Source organism: Crotalus tigris, unplaced genomic scaffold, assembly GCF_016545835.1.
Source record: "Crotalus tigris isolate CLP2741 ecotype Arizona unplaced genomic scaffold, ASM1654583v1 scf7180000017814.3102382, whole genome shotgun sequence".
NCBI lineage: Eukaryota > Metazoa > Chordata > Lepidosauria > Squamata > Viperidae > Crotalus > Crotalus tigris.
This window is the reverse complement of record NW_024096652.1, coordinates 1,132,354-1,146,774: the sequence shown is the minus strand read 5'-3', so window position 1 is coordinate 1,146,774 and position 14,421 is coordinate 1,132,354. Positions and strand designations below refer to the sequence as shown.

Genomic DNA, 14,421 nt, shown 5'->3' with positions numbered 1-14,421 from the left:
AGCAGGCTACAAAAACCCAGCTGATTGAGTTGTTTACAGACGTGAGACGGGCTTTATAAAGGGCAAAAATCCAGGGATTGGCTTGGGACACAGAGGACAGATTATATACAAGAAGGTCTTTTTTTCTGGTTTTTTTCCATTGTTGAGAGATGTCACTGAGGCCACGTTGTATACTGTTTTGTAGACTGATAGCCAAGGTTGTTTTGCAGAAGTACATTTCAAAGGATCCTTTGAACAGGAAGATATTTCATTTGGGGTATGTTTGTGAATTTGAGGGCATAATTCTGGGCTGCCTGGGAGGCAAAGGAGCTATGTGATGTTTCTAAAAATCTCAGAAGTCAAGTCTCTCAACCCCAGAGGCAGAGAGCTGAGGAGGTGAAAACCCCACAGCTTGGATGCCAACTCTACGAATTACCTCCATGTGTAGCTAAACTATCCTGAGCTACTTATCCTCTTGCTTGCTCTAAACCTCACTTCTGTGACATACCCTTTGTTTTTTCTTCTTCCCTTTTTTGAAACCATTAATTTTTACGGTCTATTTATTGTTTTTCGGCCAGCTTTTGGTTTGCAATCTGTGGCGTACTTCATTTCTGTATCCCAGTCTGGAATATGCTTAACTTGAACTGAGTTTCTGGCTTGCTTTTAAACTGATTATTGATGGTTCTTTGAGCTCCAACTTTCTGATATCATAGTTTCCAGGTCCTCCCTTTATACTTTGTACCTAATCCTCATAAGGTCCAATTCAGCATTCAGCTGGTTGGTTTTCTCTCAGACGTCTCATATGGTTTATTGTACTGAATTTCGGTGTGTAGGCCTTTGTGCTACTTCAGCTACAAGATTGCTCAGGTGAAAGCTGCAAGGTACCCAGATATCTTGTAAAGGTTGATGTGACAGGAACAAAATACTTCTCCTCTTAGCCTGGTATTCTTTACACCTTCAGAAAGATCTGGCCAGGAGAATCTTTACTCCTATGTGGATGCAGTTGCCTTTTGATTTAGTACAGACATGTCAAACACAAGGCCCGGGGGCCGGATGTGGTCCGCAAAGTGGTTTCATGTGGCCTGCGAAGCCATCCTGGAAACAGTGAGGGAACGGCCCCCTCTGCCTTGGCCCTAGTCCAGGCCGGCCGGGAGCCAATATACAATTTTGTGGTGGCCATCTATGCTGAAACACATTCAGTCTTAGTTCCATAAGCCCCCCCCCCCCGCATGGCCTGAGAGGAACAGTGGGGCTCCTCCAGTGGATCATGCCTTGACACTTGTCCTGGTCCCACCCCCTTCTGCCAGAGACCTTCAGATCTGTCCCACTCCTGCCCAGGCTCCCACAGGCACTCTTGATGCGAACGATGTAGAGCTGGCCACACCCACCCAGTAGGTCACAACCCACTCCATCCACACACCCCCGCAATGCTGATGCGGCCCTCAGTGAAATTGAGTTTGACACCCCTGATTTAGTAGATGATGTAAGAGTAGGTCATATGGCCCATAGTCTTTATAGATTAATAAATAAAGCCAAGCCCAACTATTATTCCTTATCAGGCCAAATTGATTGACCCTGTCACAGGTGAAACTGCTGGAACTGAAGCCCAACCATTCACTGTACCCTGTGGCCTTCCTGTCCATGTCCTTTAGAAGGAAGCTGGCAACCCAAGCAGCCCAGGACAAAATAACCAGTGGGCCGAAGCAAGAGGGCATTCCAGCCAAAGATCATGGTAACCAATTGGAGTCCTACAATGAACTTACTTCAAAATATATATAAAATAGAACCTGACACATTAACAAAAAGGCCACAGATATATGTGCATCATAAAGTTATTATTCAAACTGTAATTTATTTAGCGAATATTGGAGACCTAAGCAGTTTTAATCCAGTTATGATGGTTTGATTTTTTTTTTCCTCCAAGGTAAAAACTACAAATTTAGAAGCAGAGCTTCTGCTGTGACTCTCTAGAGGTCAAATAATTAATATCTTCCATTCAGAATGTATCTATTAAGAACTTTAAGCCAAAACAAGATAACCATGAGAATTCAGCTGGCTGTCAATATATATGCAACACTCAGAAAGACATTATTTTCCTCCTTTTATCTCAGGAACATGCTTTGCAGAAGGCAGGCTTCAGAGTTGGTTTTGACTTGAGGGAGAGCCTCTGAATTCTTTTATGTTTGTGCCTGAACTCCTCAGTGGCATATTGGCAGGATTTAAGTTTGCACACCACCCATTATGCAGTTCTTTACTGGTGATGAGTAAGAACTGGAAAGAGAAGAGTCAGTGATTCTCACAACATCATGGTTTTTATAATTCCTGCCAGAACATTTCAGGTAGCATGGGGTCAGTATGTGCCAATGACTTCATTGTCCAGGAGCCCTCTTCTCCACAGCAACAAATCCCACATTTTCCTGGACCTCTGTTCAGTCTTTTGATTTAAATGTCCTATGGGGACCAAAGTAAGAGGACATCTGAGGATAGGTAGGGTTGCACCTCACACTTCTCTCCCTTAATCAATGAACATTTTGTAAACATCTATTACACTACAAAACATGAATCAAATGGCTAATAATTTATGAAGGTTGGATTTCCATTTGCCTCTCCACGGTGATCCTCAACGAATAAACAGATGGCCACATCAAAAATATAGAAATAGAGTGTAGCGGTACTGAAACTCAAGGCTGTTTTGGACTTACTAGTTTAGCTTGTTGATTGTCCTTATTACTCCATCTTTTTTAAAAGGATTTTCATTAGTGTTAGCATGAACAGTGCAGATTTTTGCCCAACAGAGGATTAACATTATCTGTATGGCTGTATTATCCAACTTTAATGACGCTTTTTTCATTAGCTCACTGTTGAACACTAGAAACTGAAATTATTCACATTCTAGTTCAAACATCCCCACCTTGGTGCCTTTCAGATGTGGAACCCCATAAGGACCTGGGAAGAAGTGATCACTGATAGAATATTTGTAGCTCAATGTTGAACTATGGGTCTTAGCACTCTCTGAGCTTAGCGGTTTCCTTGCAGATGTTTCATTACCAAACTAGGTAACATCTGAAATTATCTAGTTGGGTAATGAAATGTCTGCAAGAGAGCACTAAGGGACCCAAAGAAGTATATGGCACACAAAAGGTTCCAGGTTCAATTCTGTCTTCTGCAGGTATGAGTTATAAGACCCCAGTTTGAACATCTAGAGAGCCACTGCCAGAATGTTAAACAATAAAAGAAAAGAATGGACAACTTTGGGCTGGCCATGAGTCAAAAGACATTTTTGGGGATTGAGGACCCTAATGGGCATCACAACAGTGCAACAAGGGTGGTTTCTCTTGGTACAAGCCAAGAACTTCAAGGGCTGCTCATTTTGCGAGTTGTAGACTCACAAAGGCAGAAAAATCAACTGAGAGGAAGAAGTTCTGGAACTAGAGCAACTTTACCCTAATTTACCTTACCAAGTGGTATGGTAAGGTAAGTTAGGCTACAGTTGCTCTAGTTCCCAAACTTCTTCCTCTCAGTTGATTTTTCTGCCTTTGTGAGTTTTATTGCCCATTTGGCAAAGAGGTGTTCCTACCCTCCCTTCCCTATAACTGCCTGTCTTCCTCCCGGTTTCAGACAAGTTGATTCATTATTAGGCAAAAGGTTTGGAAACCCTTGATAAAATAGCCAGTTAATGTCACATGCCTCTCTGTGGCAGCTGCCAGATAACATTTCTAAAACTCAGGCAGTACCAAAGAAAGACTGATGAACCACAGGAATGCTACTCATTCTGGAAATAAATTTATACTCCAAGCCACCAAGACAGAAAAATAGCAGGAGGTTGGCTTTCAGTGGTCTGGCCTGGCTGGAAGGGGAGAAGACCCGATTTATGGGAACGTGGCTCACACAACATCCTGAGTCTTAAATCCAAGCTTAGAAAACCCACTTGCTGTGTTCACACGCTGTATTTAAACATAAGATGACGGCTTGGATCATATACTTGGCTAATAACTGGGCTTCCCACAAATCCTGTACCACAATCCATTTTAGCCTAATGTGTTGTATGAACCTAGCCAATGTTTAAGAACTGGTTCTGCGGACTCCATTGCTCCTGCTATGCCATGGAACAGCTGATCAGCACACTAAGTGCTCGGCTCTGTTCTCAAGCAGCTCACACAATTCCTAAAAATTCAGTGATCAATACAAGCTAGGTCTAGCACACCACTGAACCCAGCCACCCAAAAATGATGTTTGTAGGTGAGGTTGCATTGCCTTTCCCTCTGAGGAAGGGTAAAACATTGCAGTGGACAGGAAAGTAGACAGGAAAGCTTGGGTAGAATTTATTAAACACCTGCGTGGAACAAAGTAAGCAGGTGGAGGGGGAAATCCATTTCCTCTCTGGTGTACTACAAATTTTCAGAGGAAACAGAAAACATTTCTTCATATAAACCTGAATTAACTCATAACATTTAACTGTCACAAGAATAGTGATAATCACTTTCAAGATGATTTTCATAGGAGACTAAGAGAAGTTTGTGCAGGATTCATTTGATGATGGAACACTATCTTCCAGTATTGGGACTGTTGGTTTTCTCCATCAGTGTGCTTCCTAGATTCTTGCTGCAGCTCAGATCTTACAATCAGATAGAAAGACACACATAGTGTATTTCTTTACTTTTTTCTTCAGAGCATGTGAAAATGCAAACTTCCAGGTAAACAAAAATACTATAGTGTTACTTTGATTTCAGATTTACTACACAGTATATACTCCAATATAATCAAATAAATAAACATATCTGAAAGTATAGATAATTACATAAGTCTGGACTTGAGGATCCAACGATGTTTAAATGGAGACACTGAGCTTGGATTCAGTTACAGATCATATGAAGAAACAACAATAAAAATGGAAAATTCCCCTGAACTTGTGTAATGGATTTTCCCTCATCATGCAGTATCTAGCATATTTTTTTCCAGTGATGCATTAGAGTGAAGGGCTTTTCTTACAGGTTTGGGTCCTGCCATTTTTACCTTGCAGAAATTGAGCGCAGCTGAGTCTAAAAGGTGTTTACCCTTAAAATTAACTTGTACCTTCCAAATTTAGGGCAAAAGGAGACTTGGTCCTTAGGGATCTGGCACATAGTCCCAAAGAACAGACTGTAAGCCAGTTGATTTCAAGCTAATGATTGTTGGGGGAAGTAAGAGGAAATTGCCAAGAGAGGACTGGAAAGAACATTGGTGTTTCAAGTCTAGACAAATACCCAATGTTATTAGAAGGGATAATTAAATCCATCCCAAAGTGCAAAATGAGACAAGCTTTGGTAGCTGGCTCCTTCATCCTTAAATACTTCCTTTGGTTTATTATTTTATTCCCCTCTGTTTTTTTACATAGCCTTTGAAGTTCAAACATTATTCTTGTTTTCTGGCCAGTTCTGCTCTTTTCTCTTAAGCCAATGTTTTTAGCTAGTTGTTTTTTTTTTAAACTGAGCTTAAACATGGCTTTAAATATAAATATCATTTGTGTCAAAGTAGCATGCAGGCTAGTGATAAAACTCGTCTTCTTCTCTGTAGCCAATAGAGGTAGCACAACTCTTTGTAATATGAATAGAAACTGCTGTTTCCACATACTGCTGATGACTTCACTAATCGATAGAAATAGTTTCTTCCAATAATTTCTCTCAATTCCATTTTGAAGAAACTTCAGTGAAGTTACCTCTTTTATCCCCTTAATTCGCATCTTGATCCAAGTCTTCACTCTGCTATTGACATTGGCGCTCTCTGTCTCTACAGAAAAGTGGTCAGACAGGTAGTCCTTGAAGTACAACCATTCATTTAGTGACTGCTCAAAGTTACAATGTCACTGAAGAAAGTGATTTACAACCAGTTCTTATACTTATGACTGTCACAGCTCCCCCCCCCCCCAGACACATGATCAAAATTGGCAACTGGCATGTATCTTTGATGGTTGCAGCGTCCCAGAGTTATATGATCCCCATTTGCCACTTTTCCAACCATCTTCCAACAAGCAAAATGAGCGGGAGGGAAATGGATTTGCTTAATGTCCACATGATACACTTAACTGCAATGATTTGCTTAACAACTGTGGCAAAAAAGATAGTAAAATAGGGCATGATTCACTTAATAATCACCTTCTTTAACAATGGAAATCCTGGTCCCAGTTGTGGTTGTTAGTCGAGGACTACCTATCCATCCTTAAAATTTCTGAATGCCGTTTTGTCTATGGTAGGAGCTTGGGCTAAAACACTTTGCTCTTGATGGGTCTAGGACAACTTGCCACAGGACAACTCACCATGGAGCAAGAGTTACACTAATATCATTGAAATGGTGGGACAGAAACATTAAAGAAAGGAAGCCAAAGGAGGGACAAATGAAATGTAATTGACAAAAATTAAAATATTTTAAAAATTATTTTAAATAATGTTATTGAATTATTGAATTGTCCTGCAGCAAGTTGTCCCGTGGTGAGTTGGCCATGGCAAGATGTCCCACGGTGAGTTGACCGCGGCAAGTTGGCTGTAGCAAATTGGCCCATCCAAAACAGAAAGACTCTTGCACTGAGTTCCAGAGATTGCTTCTGATTCCCTTGGCAGCACTTCCCCATCCATTCCTATTTGTATCAGGCCAAACACACCTAAATTTCTCTCTAGTCCATAATTTTATTTCCCATGGGAGTGGAGCCCCTATAGAGAATGCTTACCATTGAGCATAAGAACAGATGAAAAAGCACACAAACCCTGTCCACTTATTATCTTTTATTTTTAGTAAAGCAGCTCTATTATTTAAACAAATTCAAAGAGTTAGAGGTTGTCTGGGATCCCCAAATGTATCTATGGACTGTGAACAGAAGTAATGAAGTTATTTCCCATTCTAAGTGGCTAAATGTACTCTGTGCAGATTGTACCTACAGCACTGGTATTGCAAAGCCTGTTTTCTACAAAATTATTTTCTAATTTGACTAATTACAGTAGTCAAAAAACACGTCTAACTATCAGGACCACATGTCAGGTTCTTAGATAGTTAAGGATAAACCTCCTTCATGGCATTTTTCAGTCTTTTAAATAGTTAATCACCACAGTATTAAAACAAGCTTTTAAAATGTTTCTAAGTTTCAAAATAATTTCTCCTTACATGTTATATGTATATGCGTCATATATCATATGGCATGTATTGAGGCAAGAATGAAACACACAGCTCTGAAAAGTTTTTATGGCTCTGCTTATAGTTTGTTTCTGATTTTTGGGGAATTTCTTTCTTGTTGGTTTTGTTTCTCAAACTCACCCGTGTTTCCTTCTTTTATGGTTTGCAGGGTGTGTATGGAACAACAGAGAACAGCCCAGCCACTTTCATGGGCTTCCCTCAAGACACCTTTGCACAGAAAACAGAGACCGTAGGATATATTTTACCACACACAGAGGTGATTGATCCTTTTGCCACAAGTTCTGGTATCACCCTTTACAGTTTCCACTTGGATCCCATCCAAGGCTATACTGTACATCAGGGGAGCATGGCTGGCTGGGGAATTCTGGGAGTTGAAGTTCACAGATCTTAAAGTTACCAAGATTGGATACCCCTGATATATACCTTGTCTTTTTAATCATCTCAGTTATTCTCCCTTCTCCGATCATCTCATTATAAAACTGCTTTTCTCTGCATTGCAGGCAAAAATTGAGGATCCTAATACAGGGCAAATCGTCCCATTAAACAGCGCAGGAGAACTTCAGATTCGGGGCTACTGTGTCATGCTGGGGTATTGGGCAGACACCAACAAAACCAAGGAAGTGTTGAATGATGAGCAGTGGTACAAGACTGGGTAGGTCCACAGGAACTACTGGTTCATTAGGGAGGTCAGGTGATTCTGATAATGTGATCCACAGAGATCCATCAAATTGTTTACCATGGACTGCCCACATTCACTAGTCAAAACATACTCACTATCTCATCCCTACTACAAATAGGAAATAAATACTTAATTTGTTGGTTAGTTATTTAGTTAAGAAAAGCCTTTTTAGGTAGAAGAAATGGGAATGCATTCACAAAACTATAATCATTATTTTATTTACTAAGAAATGGGAGCACTCACTGCCTCCCATCTGTGTGAGAATTTGCAATGTAATAAATATTTGCAGTATAACAAATTGAAAATACAAAACTTCTATGTAGAAAATCCAGATTTAGGATGGAATAACAATAATCTCATTCCAGGGACATTGCTATCCTCGATGAGTATGGCTACTGCAAGATTGTAGGTCGCTGCAAAGACATGATCATTCGAGGAGGGGAGAACATATATCCAGCAGAGCTTGAACAATTTCTACACACGCATCCTAAAATTCAAGAAGTACAGGTGAGAGGGACAGTGAGAAAAGCCATCAAACTTGGCTTCTTGTTTAGATATATAATATCTAAAATTACATCCTGTAATAGACACCATATACATATATATATATATGTACAGTATGTCCTTCAGAGAAACAATAGGGCCAGATAAGCCTCAAGAAAAGAAACCTAATCAATAGTCCTCTGAAACTCAATGTCTCCCTCCATCTATTCAGGTAGTTGGTGTAAAAGATGAGCGATTTGGAGAAGAGATCTGTGCTTCCATCAGAGTGAAAGCTGGAGAGGAATGCACGGCAGACGAAATCAAGGCATTTTGCAAAGGAAAGGTAAGGACCACCAGGTGGATGGAACTGAACTGTCTCCCTCCTCTATTCCTTCCCTTTGCAACTAAGAGAGAGAGAGAGAGAGAGAAATCACATCTTTGATGGAATCAATAGTTAAGGTAGGAACCCTAATTCAGTGGAAAAACAGGTGTTCTGTACCTAGTCTGGTCCCCAGTATCTCCTCTGAGGTTTTGAAAATGCTTGATGGAAAGCAGCTGCTAATCAACTTCAGTAATAGTAGCAAGAGGGCTTGAGCAGCTCTGAAAGGGAAGAAATGACAAAAGATGCTTGTGTTCTTAGAAGCATGAGAGCATGAGACTAGCCTTCTGGGATCAAATCTGGGTCCATCTAACAGCATTTGTCTCACATGATGCCTTACCAGATACATCTAAGAAGACCACAAATAGGATATCAAAATAACTGCCCTCTCCTATCGTTGCTCAATCATTGACCCTGTGCCTGGAAATGTTACAATTAACTCATTGATAGACTCTCTCCTAGGAATTTATCTAGTCTCCTTTTATCCACCTAATTAGAGCCAATCCATCACGTAGCAACTTGTTCCAAAAGTTGATAAAATACTGCAAAACAGAAACATTCATTCTTACTAGTTTTACTAGTGGCCTCTATGGGAGAGAGGAAAGAAGTCTTCTTGTTTGCTGTTTCCTTACCATGTTTAATTTTATAAACCTGAATTATATTTCTTCTCTTTAGTTAAGAAGTTCCTACAATTGCCTTTTTAAAAAAAGTTTTATTAATTTTTAAGAATTACAATCTATAGAGCTTAGTAAACAACATGTTGTCTGGGTTCACATATTTAACATTAACTTCTTCAATATAAGTCCATTCAGTACTGCACAATCCAATATTTTTTCACTGATCCTCCTTTCTTCCCCATATTTTTTCCATTTTCCTCTCATTACACAGGTACAATTCTTGGTACTATTGACGTATACAGAGTTAGATATAAACATCTTCATCATATTTTTACTAATATTATACAAATAACAATAATATCAATTCATTAATCAATATCCTGTTTTTCGTGCTCTTGTTAAGGTTTAATTTCCCATCAATATTTAAAGTATCTTTGTCAGTTATGATTTTCTCAATGTTAGATACATTTATATAGCTAAAAGTTTTATTCATACCAATCCTCTTATTTTCATATTTCTCATATCAAAAGAAGAGAAAAAAATGCTATTTTAATTCTAAATTGTATCTTTCATTATAAAGGTCTAAATATGTCTAAGAGTCATCCATTCTTTTAACCATATTCAAATAAGTACTTAAACATAGGTTGCCCCTCTAATAGATCAAATCTTCTATTTTTTAAATCTAACTCTCGCTTTCTTTCTTTGCCAAGGGGCTTTCCAAGCCAAGGCAATTAAATCGCCCAGGAATTTTCTTGCTATTTTTATGAAAGTTGCTTGGCATGAGGAAGACAGTTTAGGTAGGGTATTTTTGAGGGGGAGTTTCGCCCATTTATGTTCCTTAACTCCCACCTTCCTTCTCCCTCAATTTCTCCCCTCATCTTTTGTCTCCCAAATTGTAACATTTCCCCTGACAGCTCTATGTTCCATTCCCCAAAATCTTCTTCTTGTCATCAGGTGCATCTTGCAAGCTTAAAGGGTAAAGGGTCTTTTGCAATTTCATTGTTAGGGATAGATCTTGCAGTATTTTATTTGTGTATGGTAGTTTATATTTCCCTTCTTTCATCTCTTCCATCTCTAGGTCCATTTCCTCTGCTTCATCTTCCAGTCTCTGGTTTATTTGTTCATGCTTTGTAGTTGTTGTCTGGGAACTTCCTAGTTGTAGATTTAATTTGGAGATTTGCTCATTTATATTATCTAAATTATTTTAGACTCATTGCAGTTTCTTTTTATGTCCTTCTTGTATGCAACAATTGTTTGGTGAATTAGTTGTAGCGTAGAGTATATTTCCTTCTGAAAGGTATTTGTTTTTTCTTGAGGCATCATTCCTGAAGATCCTCTAATATCCTAGTAAGAGTAAAACAAAGTTTCTCCTAGCTTTCTGGTCTTTATATGCAACCTTTACATATAAGATTTTAGAATACAGGTCCAGCCCCAAAAGCAATATTTTATAGTAATCCTTTGTCTCAGGCATCCAAAAATTGTCAGTCAGACAAGGTTATAATCTACAATGTTCAAAGTGTTCAACCTCCCCAAAAACAGCTCAAAAGTCTCTCCCAGCCAGATGTAATGAAAGGTCAAGTTTTTCTTTCTCTCCCACTAGCTCTTGAGATTAAAAGTTCAAGCTCAGTGAGTGTTATAGTCCAACAAGGTGATAAGTATGCCAAAACATTTTTTTTTATTGCCAGCTGTTCTCTCTTAGGTTAGGAATCACCAAGCAGGCAGGAAACTAGTTATAGTGCTGTACTGAAATCCACCACTAGATGTCATTCAAAATCCATTTTCCACTCTTTAAAAAAGGATTAATTTCTTATGTTTCACCTCAATGTTTTTTTTTCAAAAAAAAATCTTAACAATTATCAGTTCTCAGATTTCAAAACTGTAGCTTTATATTACTTCCACTTCAATATTATATATTTCTGTCCCCCATAGAAATTAAAATGCCGCTTCCGTTCACATTCAGAGGTTTTTAGCTTCTTGGGAGCCTTTTCTAGGAAATTCAGTTGTAAAATAGTAAAGAAAGGATCAATATTCTCACCCAGTTCCAAACATGCTGTTTACAATGTGTTAATTGGTGCTTTTCTTCTTCAGTTGTCAGCAGCTAATGGCTGGCCATAGGAATGTAGCCAGTCTTTCCCCTGCCAGTTTGGAGGGCTTTTCTCCGATCGAACGGAAAGACTGCCATCTCTCCGTGATCAATGAGACAACTCTCCTTCTTCATCACCTCATCGGGACAACTTTAGGCCCTTTTTAAGGCCCCCACAAATCAGGCACAGAAGGCAGATCCCTGCCTTCCTGCATCTGTCTCGCCATGATGCAAAACCGGAAGTCCACAATTGTCTATTTGTAGGGTTGGTGTCCAAGCACTCTAATCACTTTGGTTGCTCTTTGTTGCACCTTTTCTAACTTCATGATATCCATCTTGAAATGTGATAGCTAAATAAACATCTTCATAGACTAAAAACCAACTCTACATGTTTCTCCTTCACTGAGGAGTCTTTCTGTAGAGTTTTTGAAAATGCAGTCAGAAATGGCAGTGCAAAAGATCTTCCACCTCATATTCTCCTTTATGTTGCGTGTTCTTGATTTCCAGAATAAGGTAGTACAATCCCAACTGATCTCTCATACACACATTGAGCAGTTGTCGTTCAGTCAATCCAAGCACAAACTCATGTTCAAGCATCAGTCGCTATTCCAACATGATTTGGTTTAGGATTTATTTCAGAAATATCTGAGTAAGCAACTCCCCCCCCCAACTGGTCCTAGATCAGGGACCATGACAAGTTTCTCATGAGCACCTCTCTGGGAGGAGAAATGGATGTTCAACAAACAGCAAAACTTAATTCAAGTTGCCACCAAGACTTGCTTATGGCATTGGGGCTCTGTAAGATGTGTGAAAGAGTGTAGGCTATAGCAAGAATATTGGTAAGAACCTGAGCTTTCACTGAAGTTTTAAGAAACCCACCTCTTAGTCACATAAAATAACAGGCAAGCCAAAACAACTTCTGACATTCTGAGCTTTTTTTAAAACTCACAGATTGCTCATTTCAAGATTCCTCGATACGTAGTATTTGTGAAGGATTACCCACTCACTGTCTCAGGCAAGGTGAGTAAAATTGCCTCTGTTTTGGTGTACAGCACTCGGCTGAGTACAGTAATACATATCCCTATCAGCATATTTAATTCTAAAATTTGATGCAAGGCAACAATAGAGGAAGGTGAGGAAACTTCAAGTAGTGATCCAAGGGTAAATAGGCTTAATTTCAGAGATTAAAGTAAGCTACAGTATGAAGGATTAGAAATCCATGAAAATGTAGGCTTGAAGAGTGATTGGAAAGAAACATAAGAGATGATGACTTGTGCTTTGGAAGAGGCAGTTTGAAGCACATTGAGCTACAAGAGGGAAAAAAAGGGGGAATAGTCTGTGATGGAGATTGAAGAACAATAAAGTTTATAGGCAAATATAAAAGGATAAAGGGAAGAAGGCTCTAAAGAATTTTGAAGTAAAAACTGGACCAGTAGAGGTCAAGAAACCATTATAGGAATTTAAAGATAGGAGTCCTCTGACCAGAGTGACAAATATGATGATTTCAGTGTCAGAATATTGGGTTATTGTGATGGCTACCAAGATCAGAAATGGGAAATATGTGGAGGCCTGGGGATGGGGGACACATTTGTGCTCAAAGAACAAAAGAAGAGCTCTGTAGTATTTAGGTATAAAACAGGAAGAAACACTAACTCTTTTTTGCCATCTGCTGGTGAACTCTGTAATTTAGATCTGGTAGTTCTAATGAAATCATAGCTCTGTGCAGCAGTGTGGCTGATATAGTTATCAAGCTGGCACTGTCATGAGGTTCAGAGAGACTGTCCCCTCCAGGGATGGGTTAGAAAGTATGTTGAAACAGAGCTGTTCTGCCCCAGACAGAATAGACTACTTTAATCCCATCTGAAACAGACAGATAACTCAGCAGAATAAGCAAAGAATATCACTTTTATTTCTAGGAATCCTAAACAATAACTCACTGTTATGTAGAGATACATCCAGAAACATATTTAGCATTGTAGCTCATTCCACAGGTAATTTGATAATGGATTTTCCCCTCTTCTTCTGCATAAGACTCACATGTTGGCATAGGACTTCCAAGCCATGTGGCTAGGAGCCATGGGGCTGGATGAAACAAAGGCATTCCAAACTGGCACATAGCCAGTATGTCCTGAAAAGAGCCCAGAGGCTCCTCCTACTACTGACCTGTTAACATGAGATAACTAACTAGCTAAAACTACATTACCCATAAGCCATCTCTTAAGGAGACAGCACTTAATCCAATAAATACCAAACATGATCTAGAACACTCCTCGCTTGGAAACAAGAGCCATGTGCCTGACAGTTCCCAACTCTCTTAAGACTTGAGCAGCATGTGAGGTAGCAGTAGAGCTTTTTCTCAGTCTCAATGCAGATGACACTTCGAATCCAATGGGATAGTTAATACGCTAGTAATGGAGAAGAGATAGAACGACAGCCATCTCTGGTGTTTAGAATCAAACCAGAACTTAGTTACTGCTTTAAAATGTTGCCATTATTTTAATCAGATGGTACTGATAGGGGAGAACTACAAACTACTCCAGCAAGACTGAAAAGGACTGTCATTGTTTGCTTACTTCAGGGAGTGTTTGATTTGGGTCAAAGTTGAAGAATGATAAGAAGAGAGAAGTATGAAGAGAGAAGTCTTGAGAAGAAATACATGAATATTTGTTTTGCTATTTAAGTCTTTAATTACATAAGTCCTCTTTTATTCCATCCAAATGTAGATTCAAAAATACAAACTGAGAGAGCAGATGGAGAAACATCTTCAACTTCAATAGGAGGAGGCAGCGTAAGAGACTCCAAACAAACATGTTGTCTGCTACCTTTTTTTAGTTCCAAACATTTAAGAAGCTGGAAAGGATCACTGGCCTGTCTTAAGAAACATTAAGTCTGCTGATTACCAAATCAGGTTTGCTTAAAATAGTATGCTTTTTCTAAAATAAAAAAAATAGAAAAATACAAATGTAGTATTTCTTTAACAGAGATAAATTTGGGTAATGAACTCTTCGGCAAGATCATAAGAAAGAATGGGTTCTCACGA

At 39.1% G+C, this 14,421-nt stretch overlaps 1 protein-coding gene across 1 annotated transcript in view; it reads left to right on the top strand.

The window, feature by feature from the left end:
• Positions 1-14,339, top strand: part of ACSF2 (acyl-CoA synthetase family member 2) — a 60,359-nt gene extending 46,020 nt beyond the window's left edge. Inside the window, exons 11-16 of the mRNA XM_039342846.1 lie at positions 7,289-7,396; positions 7,641-7,792; positions 8,185-8,326; positions 8,535-8,645; positions 12,333-12,401; positions 14,105-14,339. Of these exons, the coding sequence (XP_039198780.1) occupies positions 7,289-7,396; positions 7,641-7,792; positions 8,185-8,326; positions 8,535-8,645; positions 12,333-12,401; positions 14,105-14,158 (636 nt within the window). The 3' untranslated portion in view covers positions 14,159-14,339. The remainder of the gene's footprint in view (positions 1-7,288; positions 7,397-7,640; positions 7,793-8,184; positions 8,327-8,534; positions 8,646-12,332; positions 12,402-14,104) is intronic.
• The last annotated feature ends 82 nt before the right edge of the window (positions 14,340-14,421 follow it).